Here is a 21,712-nt window from a genome sequence, read left to right as displayed (position 1 = left end):
ACATGAACAGGGAATGCTGTAATGTCAAAGTGTTGTGTTAGGCTGTCATTTTTAGAGCTGTTTCTGTATCAGAAGAAACACGTAACTGGTGAAAAACAGAACAAAAAACCCACAAACAAACCAATATTCTGAACAATACTAAGAAATTAATTACAGTTTCGGGTTTATTCAAAGTGAATCTTTGCCTTTATCAGTCTTCATACAACATGTGATATACTGCTATTTATAATTCAGAACTGGTATGAATTGAAGAAAAGTCTAAATTAATCAGCATCACTGCGTGTGACTATGTCTGTCCCTACAGCAGATTTGTTTAAAAAAGTAATATAAAGTCAGTAATGCTGATATGGACTGTTTACCAAAAACAACTTGACAAGAAAACAAGAACTTTGCACATTAGCTCAACTAATGAATAACAGAAAACTAGAAATATTTCATATACTGACAACAGTGACTAAAAGCAAGTACCCTCAGGAGCAGAAGACTTAAGAGATCTTCCCTTCCACAGCCTGCCCCCACATCCCTCATGCACCAAGCACGAAAGACAGCAAAGCTGGGGCTGGCATCCAAGCAGTGGTGGCCCCTGGCTATGGCTAGGCAAAATGTCTGTCTGGCTTGGCTTTCCCATCAGCAGAGGATTCTGAAGAAATGCAGTTGTCTCAGAGTCCTAATGACTCAGGTCTAATGACCTTCCCAATTTGACTAGAAACAGGTCAACGGGTTGAGAAATTATTCAGGAAATAGGCATAAGGGAGAAACTGTACAGATAGACACAACATTTGGAACTGCTGTATGAGTCTTAATTCCTCAGAAAACTATGCTAAAAGGAGCTCATTGCCCCCTGTTCTCAAGCACATGCACCCGGATACTAAACACACACACACACACACTGCAGGTAATACACTGCTACTGAAAGAAGGAACAGGGAATCAGCTCAGCAGCACAGAGCATGTGTCCTGCTGCTGAACATTTATTCATTCAGGCTTCAAACAAATAAGATATATTGAACCGAAGCCTAAGAGTTGATTAAAATGTGAGATTAAATTCAGTTCATGCTTTAACTCTTTACATTTCTTTACCACATCACAAGAAATTTTGAAGGAGGTATTCCCCAGTGGTCTATGACTCTCGCAGAAAGTAAAGAATTCATTGCTTCAGTGAAACCTGAAAAAGCCCGTCAGTCTCTCTGGGTGGTCTTTTCAACGCTTCTCCTACCTATGACTTTATCCTGACTTAGTCAGCCAGTCTTTAAGCAAGCAAAAGTCACCGACAGAAGCACAGTTTTAGAGTTTTACCACATTCCCACATAATGTTCATTCACTCTGAGATGGGAAGGAGCGGGCAAGTTTCCAGCTCTCCCTGAACTAGGGGCTGTAAGTGCACACACTGAAGATCCAAGCACACTTATTGCAATTAGGTGTTAGAGGGAGGAAAGCTGCCTTACCACATCCAGATTGGGAGTTGTGCAGTTTTCCCGAACCCTGACTCATTCCGCACCACAGCTTGGCCTCAATGCCCCTATATACATTCTTGCAAATGTTCTGCTTCTCTGAAACCTGTGACACTCGGAGCACACTTCAAGGACTGTGAATGTTTGCCCGAAGACTACAATAGCTATTTAATTTATCAGGAGATTTTACTAAGAGTTCAAGTGGGGGTTTTCCTCAAACTTGAAGCTTCTTTCTGCCTGATTTTTTTCTCAGCCTGAATAAATAGATCATGGGTATCTATGATGAATCACAGTGAGCAACTTGAAGCTATCATGAAATAGTTTTCTGTGCTTCTTTAAGCTATTCCAGTTCTTCAAAGCTTCTGTAGCCTAGCACTATGCTATTTGCATCTTCTAACACTTGCAATCTAAAGAAATCAGCAGTGACATACAGGATCATAGGACAGTTGGGCTGAAAGGGACCCCCAAGTATCACTGAGCTCCAACCCCCTGCCCCAGGCAGAGCCACCAACCTCCAGATCTGCTACCAGCCCAGGTTGCCCAGAGCCCCATCACACCTGGTCCTGAATGCCTCCAGGGATGGATGAGGTGCCCACAGCCTCTCTGGCAGCTGTGTGCCAGCACAACACCACTCTGTTACTTTTCCTAGCATAGATGTTCCTAAGTATTTTCTTGTGATCATCATTTTGGAAGCTTTCCACAGCAATATTAATACCGAAGACTTAGTTCAGAGACATAGAAAACTTTATGAAAGATGCCACAAAAGGGCCCGCTATTTTAAAGTCATATAATATTCTGAGTTTGAAGGGAACCATGTGGATCATCAAGTCCAACACCTGGCACCACCCAAAATCAAATCCTGTGTATGAGAGTGTTGTCCAATAGCTCCTTTAACTTCAGCACTTGGGGCCATGCCCACTGCCTTGTGCAGCCTGTTCCACACTCACCACCCTTTGCTACAGAACCTTTCCCTAATCCCAACCCGACCCTCCCCTTGCACTAGAGAGCAGAGCTCAGCGCTGCCCCTCTGCTCCCTGTGAAGAGCTGCAGCTGCTATAAGGCCCCTCATCTCCCTCTGCTCTGGGCTGAACCAACCTAGGGACTTCAGCTGCTCCTCATAAGACTTACCTTCCAGACCCCTCACCATCTTTGCAGACCTCCTTTGGGAGCTTTGTAAAGTTTTATGTTTCTGCCTAGCAGTATGCAGGATGTTTTCTCCAGAAGGATGCTGTGAGAAACGGTGTTGAAAGCTCCTCTGAAATTCAAAAAGATGACACTAACCAGCTTCCCTTGGCCAACTAGGGGGTAACTTTGTGACACCCGTGCCCTCTTGCTTTCTCCTTGAATAACACATTTAATAATAAGGGCCATTTCCATGGAGTGATACTGTCACAAATAGTGACTAGAAAGGAATCTAGAAAGAGGCCAGGTTATTCTGTTGAAAATGTAATTTTGGAGAGCGTAAACATGAGAGCTGCAAAGAAATATTTGTGTTTTCTTTTCTTTTTTTTTTTCCCATGACTGTTTACTTGTTTTCCCTATCTGTTTAGGGTATAATTATTCCTTTTCCCATAGTGAATATATATTAGTAAAGTTTATACTAGTTTGGAATACAGACCTGACCATTCACATTCCACGAAGACGACAAAGACACTGAAGAAATTTCTGAGAAGAATAGAGAAGTATTAAATGGATGATTAAAGCACCCAACTGCAAGAGAACTAAGAGCTGCTGTTATCAAAAAGAAGACTGACAGGTGTTTGGAGACAGCAGTGGCAGCTGTGGATGGATGCATGGTGAGAAGCACCAGAGAACAGAAAACATTTAATTGAATGAGAATTTAAATCTTTCTGGCAAACAGAGAGGAATTCAAATTATTGTGACTAATTTCCAGTGTAACTCTAAAGCTGACAGATAACTGGGACAAAGTACCAAAGGAAGTGGTAGAGTCAGTGTAATTAGAAGCCTCAGCAGCAACAGCCAGTATCAAACAAAAAAGCATCAAAACATTTATTTCTACACATAAGAACATATTGAAGCAGGGTTATCAGAAGAAAGTCAGATATGAATAGGTCAGTCCAATATTAAAGATTACCTGAACAGGATGATGATTATGGAGCCATAACAAAAAGCCTCATTAAGAATCCTATGCAAAGAATTCAATAAACAGCTACATCCTTCCCACAGTAATGGTCCTGAAACAGACTGGATGGAACATAGGGATGTCTCCTAAAACCAGCCCCATTTGCACAGGGTAGATTGGATACACAAGCTGTGAAACACTGTGAACTATGTTTTCCCTTAACTGGTCTATGACAGACAGAAGATGCCACACAGAAAATCCCTCATGTCAGAGAAGAGCAGAAAACACGCTTTTTAATCTTTCTGTTTGAAGCTGTGATCTATTAGATTTATGTCAGTAAAAGTTAATGCTTCTAATTTAATGCATTCTGTCAAGATTTAACTTTTTGTCTGGCTCTTTGTACTATCTCGAATTGAGGAAAGATAATCTTAAACTAAAGAAAGACCAGAACACTGGAAAGTAAGTGAGGATCCAGTGACTGCAGCTGAACGAGCACATACTCTTTAATAAAACTGCTCTTCAAAGAGAGAGGGAAATGTTCCTGGCAAGCACTACAGTTATGCATTTTCAGAATTTTATTCAGCAGAACTAACTGTGCCTCTGAAACACGCATGTGCTCAAATTCATCACTGACCTCAGCCTTCATGTTCCCTTCTAAAGGAGTTCTTTTTTTTTTCTGGAAAGAAGTTATAGGCAATATAGGCCATTCCTTTTTCTTTTTTTTTTTCCTCCAGTTGGAAACAATCTACATAGCATAAGTAAATGACACGTTTTTCTGAGTATTCGGAGTGCTGACGAGTTTATAAGCAGGTGCAGGTTGCAAAAGAGGAAAATCCAAATGATTTGTGAATGCTGTTATTCACATCAGGGACATTAAACACAAAGCAAGTTTATTTTTCTTACTACTGTTTGGGAAGCCGAGAGACATCAAAAACTGGAGGCCAAGCAGACTTCTGTGTTTTGCAGGACTCTGCTTACATTTTATCTCCTTCTCTAACACCCAACTATATGCTCAAAACTGTTGACAGCAATCCCTATGGATTCTGAAGGAAGTATACAAAAAAAAAAAAAAAAAAAAAGGAATGACCTTGAAGCTTACTGGAAGAGTGGTGAAGATAATTTGCCTTTACCTCCTATCTGTCTGCTTGGCAAGCACAGGCAGGAGGAGAATAAAGTGTTCTCTGTCCCTTTCTGCAAATAAAACCCAAAATTCCAAAGGTATAAATTGCAAAATGAAAAGTAGGCTTGTTTGCTGGAATAATGCCCAGGATGGCTGCCCGTGAAAAACTCTGTTATCTCCCAGAATGGTTCTGCTTCAATGCCTTGAAGAAAGTGTTGTCCCTTTCCTTTTGAAGTGGGCCTTTTTAAGCTGTGTTATCTTGTACTTTTTGCCCAAATGAAATGTATGCCCCACTCCTGAAGCATTCAATGCCAGGTTGAATGGGAAACTGGGCAAGTTGATCTAGTCAGTGGCAATCCTACCCATGACAGGGGAGTCAGAACTGGATGGTCTTTAAGGTCCCTTCCAATTCAAGTCATTCTATGGCTCTATGATTCTGTTTCACTCTCCACTACACTGGCTTCTCACTAACATTTATTGCATAAGGTCTTGAGTTGACAGTCAGAAAACACCACACTGATACTTTGATGCTGTTTACTTTAATTTTTATGGTGTCATTTGGCTTTTATGTTGACACCACAGTTAGATATAACACCATCAATAAATTTTGAAACTAGACTAAAACTCTCAAAAGTATTCAGTTTATCACAAAACGCTACAAAATGCTAAACCAAAATCAAGCAGTGTTAATGAACTTTAATGATATTTCATTTAAATGACTGATCAGACTCTTCATACCAGAAAGCTACTAATTAAAACAAATCTCTCAGTAAAAGGAAAAAAATACATTCTTCAGATTTGCAAGTAACAACCAAAAGGAAATTGCAAACGTTTTTATACATTTCACGTAGTTCTATATATCTTGTAATAAATCTGTATTGGAAGAAAAGTGAAGACGGATTCAATCTTAAGGATAGACAACAAAAGAAATATGTTACCTGTGTGACAAGGATGCATCATATTTATAGGAAATGGAATCATAGGAGGAGCAAGAGGTAAACATGCTCATATTTTTCTCATACATCTAATGCTATGTACCATCTGTGAAAAATCAGTTTAATTCAAGAACTTCCCTTTGACCCTCAGGCATGTAACTTGTTTGATCCTGCATTTCAGCTGGGAGAAGAGATTATTTATCAAAGATGTGAAGTCCTATTCTAATGAGTTTTATAATTTAAAAATCACGTAAACAGAATTGTTGCAGAATTCAACTAGGGAAGATCAAAATTCTGCTTAACTCTTCAGGTTTTCATGCAATGAAATCATGCCCATATTCAGTTTCAGGCAAGATGAACTTTCAATTCCTCAAAATAGTGTATTTTCTGAAAAAACACCTCCCTTACTACATTCTCCACCCATGCCTGAAGCCATACATTCAAAGCAGATGCACTAACATTACTGCATAAGCAAAACACTGAGAAGCTAGGCAAGCTTCTGCAAAGACCTCTAGAAAATTCACACTTCTGCAGAAATTCTTTTATCTAAACACTGCGAGTCCAAATTAGTCGCACAGATGGCACAGATCCTGAATATAATTTGAAAATTAAACTTAAAGCCTGGGCAATAATCATCTGCAGTCAGCTTTAACCTCTGTATCCTGGCTAAATGCTAACTGGCACAACTCATTCACATCCTTCCAAAAACTCCTCAGAAGTTTCATCCAAACTCATTTTTCTTCACATTCTATGCTATAAATGTCTCTAGAGTCTTACCGTGTATTTTAAATAGCTGCTACTTTTTATTACAGAAAAGATTACATTCTCATGATACGGAGTGTAATTCGTTTGCATGGTTTATACGTCTGTACTTTACAGAATCTGGACTGCTTTACCAGTACAAAATTAAATTGGTTAAATAAAAGCCTAGGTACAAAAATAATCAACTTATCGGAGTTTTCATTCATAGACTAGCACACAGAGATCTAACATTCAGAAAAATCTGCTGCCATTTTTAAAACACTAATGCATAGCTTAAAGACCCAAATTGCCACCTCATACATGTTGGCTGGAAAGGTTATAAACAAAGGTAATCCTAATGGTAAATGCATGCAACAACTTTCTGGAGTTCCAAAAACATACTGTGCATAACTATTTGGTAGCAAAGAGACAGCAGGAAAAATCCCTCTAAATACAACTTGCACTGACAGAAAATGGTCTGTTGTATTGTTTATACTTAAAAAAGAAGGGAATATATTCACTGTATTACAACCAATGAAAAACATTTTTAAATGAAAAAACGTCTTACCTTGAGAAGTTGAGGAAATGAACATGTCTAGTGAATAAATAGGGCTGCTCAGCAGTGCTTATGTTTTTAATCAGTTCCATCTAAAAAGAATTAACAAATCAAATTATCCATGTTATTGCAAGGTATATCTGGAGACAAATATAACTATCAAACAACATACAGTGGTTTAATTTTCAAGTCAGCGTTACTCAGGTACTCCTTCTCCACTATCCGTCCCAAACACTGTTACCAAGATGGCACTATTTCACACTTAAGCAAAAAGGTTAAAGATGCAAACACCATTATGACATCACAGAGCTAAGATACTTCCAAAGTAGGTATCAATTTAAAGAAAGGCATAAACAAAAGGAAAAACCTAAATTCTGCACCAGAACTTTGCAAGCAGCAGCTGTCTTCTGAAGACACTGGCTCTATCAGATAGAATGCCAACATGAAAAATGTCTGAAAATGCAACAGAAAGTGGGAGCTGAATCAATTTTGGACAGAAGAGCATGGCAGAAAATCATGTCCAGAATATACAAATATTGAGCTACCTCTAAGAGACATCAACCATTATTTTATGTTTTGTTTTTCTGTCTTGATATTCTGACATTTTGCCATGATTTTTACATTGTGTGTTACACTTCGTTGCTTCTTATCCATCTTGCACTCTCCACTTTTTCCCTAGGTTACACATCCTGTCTTTGTCTTTCAGACAAGATGAGGCATAGATATTTAATTTGTGGAGCCAAATAAGAATGTGAACATAACAAATACTCTCTTCTCTACCTCCCTCTGCCTTCAACAATTGTATACACTTTTGTGTACAACAAGCACTGAAACAAATTCTTCATTCATCTTCTCAGGATGGGTCTTTCCCTGTCAGTCGAGTTTGAGTATAGAAAGCTTTATGTCTAAGACAGTTTATAAACACAAAGAAATGGAACAAAAACCAGAGGTGACCAAAAGAAATGAGTATGAATAGAAAAGAGAAACAAGAAAACAACGAGAAAGCACATGAATAAAAGTCTATATATAATAATACAGCAAGAAGGGAATAGGCTTCAGTTAGTCATATTCAGAATCTGGATTATTCAACCCAAGTACAAAGAAGTCTTCACAAAGCTCCGCCTGTACAATACAAATGCAGCATAGAAGAAATTCAGCAACCTCAAGAGCAGAACTTGCCCCATCCCCATTTAGAAAGCCCATGACACCTTCTAATAATGATCAATAGGACTAGATGACCCTTAAAGGTCCCTTCCAACTCTAAAGATTCTATGATTCCATGATTATAAATGTAAGAAGAAATTACCTTGAGCTTAAATACATGGGTCACTTTAAAATAGTACCAAGACACAAAATAAAGAGGTGTATGTGAGTACCACAGGAGCATGCCTTGTCTCACCCTATGGAAGGTACCAACTGGCCAGCACTGTGCTGATTTCCACTGAAATAACACAGCACTTCTAATTGTGCATCATCTCATGCAGCAGGCTTGAGCCAGTCTGCTGCTGGACTAGCAGAGAACTTCTGCATCAGGAGCAAAGGCATCCTGCAAAGATGCTGGACAGCATCTGGTTGCCTGGCGGGTTTTCTTTTTGTTTTTCTCTTTTAAAGCTCTTGCTACCAAACTCAATCTTTTGTGCTATAATAATAACTTACTCTAAAGCAGATGCAAAATTCTGTTTTGACTTGAAGTACCTTCATATTTAGACACTTGATGTTCAACAGGGTTTGTATGCAGATGTGGATAAAGCTACAATGCGCATGTGAACAAACAAGCGCAAAACATTCTTTTAAAAACCCTGCCAAAAGAGTAAGTAAGGCTCAAAAGATACAACACACAGATGTCAGGAGGGAAAAATAAATAACTGTAATGGCTCACGGCCACATGCAAATTGTGGCCATATTTCCCAAGGGCTCCTCTCTCTCTGATCCCACTTGTGCTGAACTGATTTCAGCTTAATGAGCCAAATGTATTGCGAAGGAATACAAAGGAATCAGCCCTCTTTTTAAGGTGACACAAAAAGAAATATCTTCCAGCGCCTCCCAGAAGAGTAGGGTCTCTAGTATTTCTTTTCTACAAGAAGACTGGTAGACTGGCACAACATCTTTCTACCACTGTGACACCATCTTTAAGTTTTCATTCTACTTTTTTCTCTCCAAAATTCACTCTACATATTCATCTTTATGCAGGACCTTTAAAAAAGACCAGATCTGCAAACAGAGGCAACTCTACAAACTGCAAACCATTTCTGAATCCTAATGTCCACCTGAGCAAGAAAACCAAGAGCCCATACTCACAGGACAAAAAGTTTTTCCTTAGACTACTGTTCCACACTATCATTTTAGGATCTCAGCTGGCCAGCTTACTCAAGTCATCATGCTTAGCATCAGCAGTGTTATCTCTATTTGGTCATTGCTGCGTTGCAAATAACAATCCAGTAGATGGCACAATAAAATGACTTGGAGAGATACTGCAAGGCACCCTGCCCAAAAGGAAAGAAACGTGGAGGATGGCTTTGTTCCAGCCAGAGCATCACTCCTACATCAAACTAAACTCAGTCTTGCAATACAGGACATCTCTCTCTCTTCCATAAACACCCATCCTCCAGCACTGTCCTGCTCAGAGCAGTCCTATTTAGTTCAAGATTTGTACAAGGTAAATTCAATACAAAATACAACTGGGAACAAAAAGAAATAATAATATGATTATCTTGCCTAGAGAACAGAAAAAACATTCCTACTCTCTCAAGCTGCCATGTTTCACTGGGAGAGAACCTGTGGTCAAAATGTACAAAGATGACAGGATACATGATTTTCCAAGTCAGATTAGATGGATGACACTATGGTTTCCACTAACCAATACAAAGAGGATGAAAGATTATCTGAATCTGACTCTCTTTTGAGTTATTTACTTTCTATACAGGCTACCGTCTCTCCTGAAGGCATGTAGGATCCAGGAGGCACAAGTATCTACAGGTACTTGGTATATCACTTTCATCTTGGTATTACTTCATTTCCATAAACAATTCAGAGCTCACAGGAATGAGACCCAATCTTCATTTTAACTCTCAGAGATCTGGGATTTTTTCAAAAATTTCTTAAACTCCCCAAGCTGCTTAGGACCAATTTTCTATCTTTAAAAGAAATCAAGAAAAAATAGCAATGGGCTTCTAGTGTGTTAAACCTGAATTATGAATAAAACTGGCTGTCTGTCCAAAGGATGTGTAGTAGAGGGAAATGATGTGAGGACAATCAGTTGCTCACACATATCAGTATTTGCATATCCACAAACATACTATTTTTTTCTTTTCTGAATCCAAAAACTGTGGACAGGGGTAGTTAGAAGAAGGGAAGAATTTAATTTGCATTGGTACATCTGTCACTTTAAAGGCACATCAATTGGGTTGCCTTCGTATACATAAATACTACACATAAGTTCTGTAATTGGAAGTTTCCAATTATTAATTGAAAACATTACAGTAAATGGTAAGGCAAAAATTAATTCATCTTTTCCCAGAAGCCTCTCCCTTATGCCCATGGATGTTCAATGGCTGCACTCCTAATTGCTGGCAGGCAGATGTAATTTGGGAAGATTTCTTACTAAGAAGACTTGAAAAGGCACCCAGCATATGGATTTCAGTTACATGTCATCTCCATAGTCATTAAGAACACCTATGTACTTAACTTTATTTAACAATAGCAGACTGCACAAGCTAAATATTTACAGAAAAATCTTGGCTGGACCAGAATGCTAACCAAACACAGGGTAGACAAATGACAGGAGGAAGAGAGAAATAACATCTCAAGCAAGTAGCCCATGCTCATGCTGGGAGCCCTACAGCCCAGCCCATTTCTCTTTTCTCTCATTCCAATGCCTGGAACCTGATACCATTCATTCTCTTAATTGCTTCTTACATCTTACTAAGGATGGGAGAAAGACCAACAATGCATACGGCCCCCCACAATGAGCAATACAGGCAGGCCAGCAACAATGGACAAGGAGAAAGCTGAGGTAGTCAACAACTTTTTTTGCCTTTTTACGTCCATATCTACCATATCTTGGGCTGCATCAAAAGAAATTATGTCAGCAGGTCAAGTGAGATGATCCTGCCCCTCTACTCTGTGCTGGTGAAGCTTCACCTGGAGTGCAGTCTTCAGTACAGGAGAGACATGGACCTGCTAGAGAGCATCCAGAGGAGGGCTGCAAAAACAGTCCACGGGATGGAACACCCCTCCTACAAGGACAGGCTGAGAGAACTGGGGCTGTTCAACCTGGAGAAGTGAAGACCCCAAGGTAACCTGATAGCATCCTTTCAATATCTAAAAAGGGGCTAAAAAAAAAAGAAGGGAACAGACTCTTTAACAGTGTCTGTTGTGGTAGGACAAGAGGAAATGATTTCAAACTAAAAGAGGGGAGATCTAGATTAAGTATAAGCAGAAAGTTTTGTATGATGAGAGTAGTGAAGCATTGAAGCAGGTTGCCCAGATGCATTATTCCTCGAGTTGTTCACAGTCAAGCTGGATGGGGCCCTGAGAAACCTTATTTAGTTGTAGATATCCCTGTTCATTGCATGGCATTTGGACTAGATGCATTTTAAGGGTCCCTTCCACCTCCAATGATTCCATGGTTCTGTTCAATTTAATACTTTATTGCTCATATTCTACTCATAAAAAAAAATAAAAATACAACTGAACATACCTTAAATGAGAGAAAAGTTAGTGTTGCCAGGCATGTAACCTGTTCTTTCCAGCAAAAGTACTCATTACATTCTGAACCTGTTATAACTATGTAAATAAGACATAAATCAAAATAAAGAGACTCAAGTTACTGCAGAGAATAATAGAGAGTAAATCCTCAGCTCCATAGCAATATGTACTCCACTATCTGTGTTCCTGGAGATTTGCCATATGGTAACCAAACAACTTCTGGAGTGCAAAAAATTATGCAACTGTTGCAGTAAAATTCAGTCTGGGCTTCTCTGAATCCTGATATTTCAGACTAAGGCAGGGAAGACTGCTTATATATGATCTTTCACAATGTTTAACATGCTTCTGCCTACCAGAGAAACGCAGCAGATTATAAGGCTGAAAGATTGTGGCTGTTGCTACCTCAGAGGTTTTTAGATTTTACGATACATCTCCTAATTAGTAATGAATCAAAACAGAACAGAAACAACCCAAGACACTTAAAAACAATCATGCCAATAAAAATCCCATTAAAAATACCCAACAATTAAGCAGAAATAGTTAAAGGAAAGAATAACAGAAGACAGTTTGCCCCCCTGACCCAATGGGACCATTCTGCAAACTCCCCAGGCTGAACATTGCTGAAAGCGAGGTGCTAGCAGCAGCCCATATGCACACAAAGATGCTCTGGCACCTGCAGCCCCAGGCTCTGTCTCTGCTGTCAGTCAATGAGTGGGGTGGAACAGGGTAGCAGGGGTGACACTAGCCTCCTCCACAGCCTTTTGGTTGGTGTGTCAGCCCTGGATTGCCAGTCCCAAAACCACAAGCGCCCTGAAAGGTGCTCACTGCCTGTGGGAGCTTAATGGCAATTAAGGGAACTTGGGAACTCTGCAGTAGCAACATCTGTTCTCAAAATTTAAATCAGATAAAACTGTTACATCCAAAATAACAAACACTGAAACTTATGCTCATAACAAGGTTACAGATAAGTAACCCCTAACCACAGGATGCTGTCACTGGTAGGCCCGTGTCTGTATTTTGATCACTGCATACATCCTCTCGCGGTTTGCTGTTCTTAGGAGTGATGCAGGCATTTACTGCAGCATTTACCTGAATCAGCAGACCAAAAGTACAGCTGTGGTCAACACGAAACAGCCATATGTAATGCATATGAATTAATCAGTATGCTTTGGAGACTGAGTTTTTTTGAGTTACTTGCATCAACACTTATTGATGTCACTGATGCTTGTGAGCACATGGTTACCCAATATACAAATGAATTTAAATGATAAAGTCTCAAAGCTGCAAAAAGGATGTCCTTTATAGTTTTAAGGGAACATGAGTTTAAAGGAACATAAAAAGGGGGTATCCAGACAGATATTGCTTGTATTTGCTTTATGTTGTACAATAACATGAAAAAGGCAGATAAGCAAGATGCTGAGACAGGATCAAGGATGTGTTAAGACTACAGCAACTTGGTTTAGCATAGACCTGGGTAAGAATTTTTTGAAGTGATTATTAAAAGTGGATTAGAAACTGCTGGCTCTTACTTATCTGTACTCTGCTTAAGAGACCCGAGCTAGCTCTGCATATTCTGGCACATCTATATGACAAATGGCTGTGCCCTGCAGATACATTAATACAGGCCCCAAAAGCTGTTAGCACCTAACTTCACTTGTAGTAACCCTTCTTACATCTCTGGACTGATTCTGGGCTAACTGCTATGTTGAGTACATTCAAGAGCTGTCTCGTTGGAAGCTAGTTTTTCCTGTAACCCTCCACATCGTGTTGCTCTTGGCTCTACCATTCATTTCTCCTGTTAACTGAAGCCACTTCAAGGATGATGATTTCTGGCACGTTACTCAGGTTAAAGTGGTAATAGAGCTTTTCAGTGTGATTTCTGCTTGTATATGCCTTTGTTTCTTAGCTTCACAAGCACAATAAGAGAAGAGGCTGTAAGTTGAGCAGGAGTAGCTTACCTGTTCATTTTTGGTCAGTCTTGTTTTGTTATGAATGTCAGATGTGACCAGGTTGAATCCGTGTTTCTCTGATAAAATTCTCAAAAGCAAAACCACAGTTCTACTCCCACACTTTCCAACTCTGTTGTAGATCACCTGGCTGGGGAAAGGAAGTACCTAAGTAAAGATTGAAAAATATGGAGTCAGTATATAGGTATTTTTGCTTCTTTATCTCAGTCAGAGAATATTTTGCCTGTAAGCCAACCGATATGTAGAAGAGAATTTCTAGGATTCGGCCCACATCAGAAGCATTCACTTCCAGCAGCTATAAGCCCTTTAGAATAAAAGGCACATCATTCAAGAGATGACAAACAGAATTTCCCCTTGTGATACAATTTACAGTAACAGTGCAGATCAGTAGCCACTCAAGAAACACTAAACCACTGCTGATGACTTCCAGTGAAGATGGTGATGAGCTTAAGCATACTGACAGTCTCCATACAAAGAACCGCAGTGAACTAGCACTGCAGTTTGGCAGCTCCAAGTGCAGTTGAGCTAATGAAAGAGGAATGCTTGAGTTGCAAAACTTTGGTTTAAAAGAAAAAAAAAAAAAAAAAGCAAAAAAAAAGCAGCAACCAATTGCAGAGAGCTAAAATTAATCGTTTCAGTCTAAAATATAAACAAGAATCTTCTGAAGTCCTAGAAAAGGAATCTGACACTGGAGAGGCATGTAGTTGTGCAACAAAAAATACCAGTGGCCACTGCTGGGCCTGGAGGACAAATGGCAAACTCTGGTCATGCAGGCGATGCTCACTCAATGTCAAACCAGACTGGCCACGTCTCACCTGTCAACTGGCAGTGGTCTTCAGCCCAAGACACTGTTGCAGCATGCTCTCCCATGCTGTCCTGTTTGGGACACTGTTAGTTGACTTGGGCTAAAACTATGCCTAGGATTTATCCGAATAATTTCACAGAAAAGGCAGCTGCAATCCTAGGCCTGGCACTCCTCACATATCTGTTGTAGGCCATAAATTATGGCCACATGTCTGTCTGTAACTAATCTAAAACTGTACCAAAATTCAGAATTACTGTCTTGAATACAGACACCTGCAGGCCTGCCAAACTGAGATCTGACACAGATGGGTGAGTACCTGTCTCTGCTCCACAGAGTTAAGTCTCCTCTTAGCTATTACCTTTCTCAGCTATTACAGCCAGCAGGAAAGAGCCTGTCGATTACTTCTCCAAATGAATATTTTGAAATACCTTTTATTAACTGCTGGATTACAAACTGAAGATCATTAAGCCTGCTTTCTTACATTTGCACCAGCTGTTTTCCACTTCTGGGAAATGTGGAAAATGTCTGTCTTGCCTCTGAGTCAAGAAAACCAATGTCACGATTGATGGACTCATGTTTTAAATATTGTATATCCTATCACAATTTCAACATGTTTCATGCAGAATTTTTATTTATTTATTTTGCTACTAGAGCCTTAGTTATTTGTCTATATTCAGTTACGCCAGGTATAGTGCCAGCAGCATACCAATGCCTCTCCTGTCCTTGCTTTGTCCTCTTCACATCCCCTACAGACTGTGTGTCACTAACCTAGGCACACCACAGTTTTTACAACAGGCAAACAAACATCCTCTGTAGGCATGTTTCTATATACAGGGCCGGTGCCCTGGTTCTGCATTTCTGGTATGTCTCATTATATTTGAACAGCTAATAGATATTCATCATGGAAGCAACCCCTAAGACTACTTACTACTACTAAGAGAACTGCAAACTAGAGCAAAAAGTAAAAGGAGAAATAGGAATACCCTTATAATGAATGGAAACATACTGAGATATCCATGGCATTTTTTCTGTCAACAATATTAACAAAGTAACATTACTAATGCTAGTATTAACTATGTTTGGTATATCCTTCAGTACACCACAGCCACAAAAGCTATTATTCCTCTCATTAGCTGGGGAAGGAACAGGTATTTGGCAATTGCTGTTTTGGTTGAGCTTTCTCCAGGACATCTCATCTGCCGATACAGCAGTGAACATGAACCTCCCAAGGATCATATAAAACCCACAGAACACATGAAGTCTTCTCTTTTTGCAACATTTATATAAAAGTTTTCTGTGAGAAACCTGCCCCCCTTAATCTTTATCAATCTTTCCCACAGGAGCCTTCCTTTCTATGAAATTCAAAATCCCACCCTTAATGACCTCAGAATTCTAAAGGTGATGAATTTAACATCTCCATTGTACTTGATTTTGTAAGAATTTGTAAAGGCTATGGAAATGTTAAATAATGCTTCATAAATAACTGCTTTGATTTTCATAGCAGGGTTGCACTTTGCAAAATAGTGAGCAAAATTTGCTACCTGATACTTCACTCATTTCACGTGCAATTTTAATGCACTCAGATTAAATATAATTTCTTATTAAATTCCTGGTTTGATTAGCCAATATCTTTCGGTTGAATCATACGAATATAATTCTTTAAAAGACTGAAACAAAATCAAAGTGCGTCTTTGTAAAGTTTCTGTTCTACATACAAACAAATTGCCAAACAGCCAAAATCAACAAGTGATTCTAGGTTGGCCAGTTCTCACCCTTGTCTCCAAAACATATTTTCTCAGGTAGTGCAGTTCTGTTCTGTACACAGACAATAACCATGACAACCCCTCAAAAAGAAACCATAAACAAATACTCACTACAGATAGAGAAATCTGAAATAAGGGGCCATTATTTCCAGCCAACTGTTTAGCTTAAAGGAGGCCAATGTATCAATGCCCTGATTGAGAAAACATCTGAATGCACTTTGGTAAAATCGGACAAGATTCAAGATAAATGCTACAGCTCCAAGACTGCTTTAGAAGAACACAATAATTAGCGCTGTAATCAGATCTTCACTTGTAGTACTGCTGAATGCAGCTAGCTTTAAGGATTCATTGCTGAAGCTTTGCTAAGGTTTTATTTACGTCATGACTCAACTTTAACACCTAGATGCACCAGAAAGTATACCTGATAGACAAAGCCATGCAGCAGAAAGATTTTTGGTACTTTAGCTAGTATTTGTTTCATACGACCAATTCTCTTTGGACAGTGCTTATCTGCTTTCAGCATTTTAGAAAGAGTCTAAGCTATTTCTTAGAAGAAAAAATACTCCTTCTGGTAACATGTATGTGTCAAGCAGATCTAGAAATGCAAGACACTGAAACCCTTTTTAAAACTGGAACTTTTGTTTTCCCACTCACAAAACACACAACAGCAAGAATCAGTCAATATAAGAAATCATAGCAGAAGAGACATTTGAAAAAAAAAGGCTCCTGTTACACTAACAGAAACAAAATGAAAAACAGCAATTTGAGATTTACAAACTCCTAATTGGATTACATTTCATTCTACAATGAGAGAGTGTATCACATGGACTAACTAATTGTTGAGGTGATGCTCTGGCAACGTGATACTCACGTAACACTGCACAACTTCAAAACACTTACAGAGCGACTTTACTGAGTGCTGCATCGAAGCCCAGAGGCAATATAAAAACAATTCAAACACATAATTCATTTTGGAGTTATGTGAATTAGCACTTACAGGTATAAAAAAGTAAAATCCACAGTATAATTATGACAGCTCTTTCCAAGGGTTTGAAAAGTTAGGCAACAATTTACCTGTCATTTTCTTTTCCCTTTTGGTTCACAGTTAAAGAAGGTGACAAGAACTGTTCCAAATTAAATCCAAAGGAAGAAAAATCGCATTCAATGAAAATTCATTTTGCAATAAGGATGACGACCACCATTTTCAGAAGCAAAGCCACCTCTCAACCAATATGACAAAAATCCAGGCTCCTACTTTCAGAGGAAGCTTTGTTTCCAGGTGAACCTTTGCACCACTTAACAAAATAGGGCAGATAATTACTCACTGTGCCAACAATTTAGGGATCCACCCAAGAGCCCTAATAATTCTCCACTTTTACTGAGCCAAACACAGTATAATTGTGCTAATTCACCAAACATTTTCCAGCCCAGGAAGTATTTCCTCAGTTAAATAACTCATGTCAGCGACACACATTCCCAGGAGTTCATTACTTCCACAAATTATGCAGGTAATTATGTGCTTATAAGACAGGCCAGAGGCTGATACCAGAACAGGTTTCTCCTTTTTGAGCAGATACTAATTTGGGATCAGATAGAACTTCACCTCTGCCATGTGAATGCGGCCAATCAACAGAGACTAAAATTACAAGATCACAAAATTAAACACTTGCTAATGTTCTGTATCTCTATGCCACATCCAGTCTTTGCTCTGCAACCCCTCCGCTTTCTTTGTGCCCAGACAGGCAGGAAGAAATACCATTCTTACGATTCTTAGATCATTCTTCTAATTTACAAGACATTAAAAAAAAAAAAATGGTTTACAGGGTAACGGTTCATCTGGCTCATGAGAGGTAGAAGATGCTCACTAGGGATAGCATACAACCCAACAGTACCCACAGCCCATTTTTCTCTGGGATCTCTCCTTCTCCTGGCCGAGCACCCCCAGAAAGAAAACCTAGAATTTATTAACCACCATGCATTTAATTCTTATGTTACCTTCTACTGATCCCAGTGAACATTTGTTCTCATATTGTGGGTTTCAGGAAGGCAGACTGTATAATTTAATTATATGCTTAGAGATCTTAGATTCCTCTGCTGTCTCTTTTTCAGTGAGGTTTTTAACAAGCTTGACAAAGACTACTTCAAGAAAGCCAAACACTTAGGCCAATAAGAGATAGCACACTCCAAAGAAGTCTTTAAAAAGGAAGAAATACTATTCTAAACAGAAATCACTTTATTGTCACTCACATTTAAAGCAAGTACAACAAAGAATTACTGACACAAAGATATTCCAGTAGAAAGCATGGTTGAAATGTGAAGAAGTTAGACTCCTCTCATCCAGCTTAGAAATAATTAGATGAAGTACTACCATACTTCATTACAGAGCTTAAAGATCACATAATCATAGAATCACAGAACAGTTTGAAATGGGAAGGTCCTTAACAGTCATCAAGTTCCAACCCCTGCCATGGTCAGGAACACCTTCCACAAGACCAGGCTGCTCAGGGCCTCATCCAACCTGGCTCTGAACATCTCCAGTGATGGCAGGGTCTAGGGCACCTCTGGGCAGCCTGTGCCAGTGCTTCACTGCCCTCTCTGAGTAAAGAATTTCTTCTTATCTCATCTGAATGTAATCATTTTTAGTTTAAAAGCATTACTCCTTGTCCTGCCACTAAATTCACCAAGAAAGAGACACTTCCCTTTTTTTAAAAATTCAAAGGCCACCATAAAATCTCATTGGAGCCTTCTGTTCTCTAGGCTAAACAACCCCAACTTTCTTAGTGCAATTACCCTGGCAATTTCTTATCCAGTCAGTGGTCCATTCATCAAATCCATGCACATTCACTCTGGAGACATGGAGACAGTCAGCTGCTTTGAACAAGTCTGGATACCCGCAGGCACCTATCTATCTACCTGCAGAATGTAGCAATACTAGAAAAAGACAAGCTTTTTGAAGTACCCAACTCTAAGGCAGACTAGACAGCATGACCTTCTTTACGAGTCACTGAACATAACCGGAAACCACAAGAAAGACAGGGGGTGAGGCTTGCTTGCAAAGACTGAAATCCATACACTGAAAAAAGGCAGAAGAATGAACAGAAGAGCCTTCTGTTACATCTTACATCTTCATTAAGAAACTAATCCAATTGAAAAAGGATGACTTAAAAACAAAGCATTTAATCTTTTTGGCAGCTAATGTATTTCGAGGAATGAGTTAAAATGTGTTCTGTAATGATTCAGCATTCCTAAGTACCAAAACAAATTGAAAACATAAGCACGGAGCACAAACAACAAGAGGAGACTGGGTGTAGGCACAGTACTCTGACTTGGTAAGACAAAAGAAAGGCATTACTATACAGCATCCTCCAAAGTTAATGATTTGTCCCACAGCACAGATCTACATAGTCAATATCAAAAGAAAAAGTAATTTTTATCTGGAAAATACGGCATCCTTAAAATTCTAACAAGAGCGCAGTCCAGAGCATAATGAGGTCTATATGTTAAGTCTCAGAACAAGAACTTTTACAAGGTACATCTATACATGCAGCAACACGAGAACATAAAATCAATCAGTGCGTTTTAAAATCTATGGACGCACCCCATCAATGCATTTATTTTTGCTCCTTTTATCCCCCACAATCGATTTACTTTCCCACAGCAGCAGACGCAGGTGAGCATAGCCTCTACTTCTGCAATCTGCTGCGAAAGATTTGCCACAAAAGAGAACAGAGAACCAAGTTTATTTCAGGTGTGTGAAATTACCACTATTTTAAAATTCAGCACTTGCACACAAAGAACGAAACAAGTTGGTGAAGAACAGCTGTTCTGTTCACTTTGCACTTTCAGGTGGTCACTGATATTAGACATTATCTTGGTGAGTGATCTGTAACCCCTCAGCTCTGTTTGGATGTGGTGACAGCTCCAGCTCCTCTCAGAGATGAAGCAGGTGAAGGTGAATAACCCTACCAAGCAGGGAATGGCTGGGGGCTACAGCTGAACACCTGCAAAAGTAATCACATCTTTTCCTCTCACCCTTTCTTGGTACATCATGCTCCTCAGTTTCTTCTTTATTCTTCTTGCCTTCCTCTTCAGTTTGCAACTTCTTCACCTCCTCTGTGGCCAAAATTAGAAATAGGACTGTATCTTTTTACCCTAACACAGAAGAGAACCGAACAATCACCCTTCACGTTTTCTTTCTAATACACCTAAGGATGGCACTTAAAAAAATCAGAGACTGTTTGCGGAAGATAGAAGGATGCAGAACAGAAAGTTATTACACTTTTCCGGTAGTTTAGCCTCTCTTTACACTGTGTGAGTGTATGCAGAATGTAACAGAAAAGAGAGAGACTGGAAAAACTATTGTTAGTTCTCTTCTGAAAACCAGTATATTTTCAGCTCATAGTTATGAAGTTCATAATGCTGTGGAAGTCATCTTGCTGGCATGTGCTCATCTCATAACAAGATAAAGGAGATCAGTGATGTACATAGTTCACTGATGTTGACATTTGAAGGAATGTGAGTGAACTCATGCAGGTTAAATTTTTTTCTTGTCATTTAATTACTCAGCTTTCCACTGAAAGGTTTTCCACATGGTATCAGGATGCCCTTAAACTGCAGAATTCTTGCATGCCACATTCAAATGCCAGAGCAGCTTCACATTTTATAAATATAACATATGAAAATACAAATGTTGAAATTGTGAAGTTTTAAACTGCTATTTTTCTTCCCACTCCCACAGTTTGGTACACTGTTATGCGCTCAGAGCGCACTGGCACAGTTATTCTCTGTTTAAGTAGTAAATCCTATCACATCCAACCCACATGTTTATATTGGATAGTTACAAAATGAGAGATATTAAGTAGCTAAGCCTGGCTTTAAAAGTTTTTACAATATGCCAGAGCATTGGAGTTCCCTTAAGTAACCTAACTACCTTTCAGTAGTTCCTGAACTTACAATGCAATATTCATGAGTTCACCCTGGAAGCCAATAATATTGGATTTGACAGGGGTGAGTAGTAGACTAAATAATTTATTCCTCTGCATGCATTTGTCTTTTTTCACATTAAGGTTTAAATCTTTTGTATCTATTGTGGTAGACTATCAATCAGGCTGTAGCCAGTGCAACCCATCACGGCTTCACCACTGCCAAGGACCTGTCACACTGTCTCAGTGTACCCTTTTACACATTACTTTAGCCCTTCCTTTCATATTTTACTTTAATGTTTCCAGCATGGCCTTAATCACGTTCATCTTTTTCTCTGCACTTTGTGCAAGCACTTTCTAAGTAAACTGCAGAATGAAATAAATGTTGTTTATAACCACAGCTGGATTTTAATTTGTAAAACATGCCAGTTCTGATGGACTGTAACCCACGTGTTCATTACTGATGAGGTGGCTCTGGGGTATACTCACTCCACATGCTCAGAGGAACCAGAGAGACTAACTTTCCATCTTCTGAAGATAACAGATTCAGTGACAATGTGTCACCACATAGAAGGAACAACAAGAAGCACCTACATAAAGGACAACATCCTTCTGGCCAACTCTTACAAAGCCAGCATGTAGTGAAAATCCCAGTGTCATCTA

The 21,712-nt window shown here is 39.2% G+C and overlaps 1 protein-coding gene across 4 annotated transcripts in view; it reads right to left on the bottom strand.

The window, feature by feature from the left end:
• UST (uronyl 2-sulfotransferase) overlaps positions 1 to 21,712 on the bottom strand; it is a 143,133-nt gene that overhangs the window by 59,548 nt on the left and 61,873 nt on the right. For 2 of the 4 annotated variants that reach the window (XM_015858144.3, XM_015858142.3), the window contains exons 3-4: positions 13,551 to 13,706; positions 6,898 to 6,977 (exon numbers count right to left, since the gene is read on the bottom strand). In XM_015858144.3, the coding sequence (XP_015713630.1) occupies positions 6,898 to 6,977; positions 13,551 to 13,706 (236 nt within the window). The remainder of the gene's footprint in view (positions 1 to 6,897; positions 6,978 to 13,550; positions 13,707 to 21,712) is intronic. The other 2 variants (XM_015858145.3, XM_085543471.1) reach the window with 1 other exon arrangement.

The sequence above is a fragment of the Coturnix japonica genome, chromosome 3 (assembly GCF_054131305.1).
Source record: "Coturnix japonica strain WE chromosome 3, WE-NBRP24, whole genome shotgun sequence".
Taxonomy (NCBI): Eukaryota; Metazoa; Chordata; class Aves; order Galliformes; family Phasianidae; genus Coturnix; species Coturnix japonica.
This window is presented reverse-complemented; position numbering and strand designations above follow the sequence as displayed.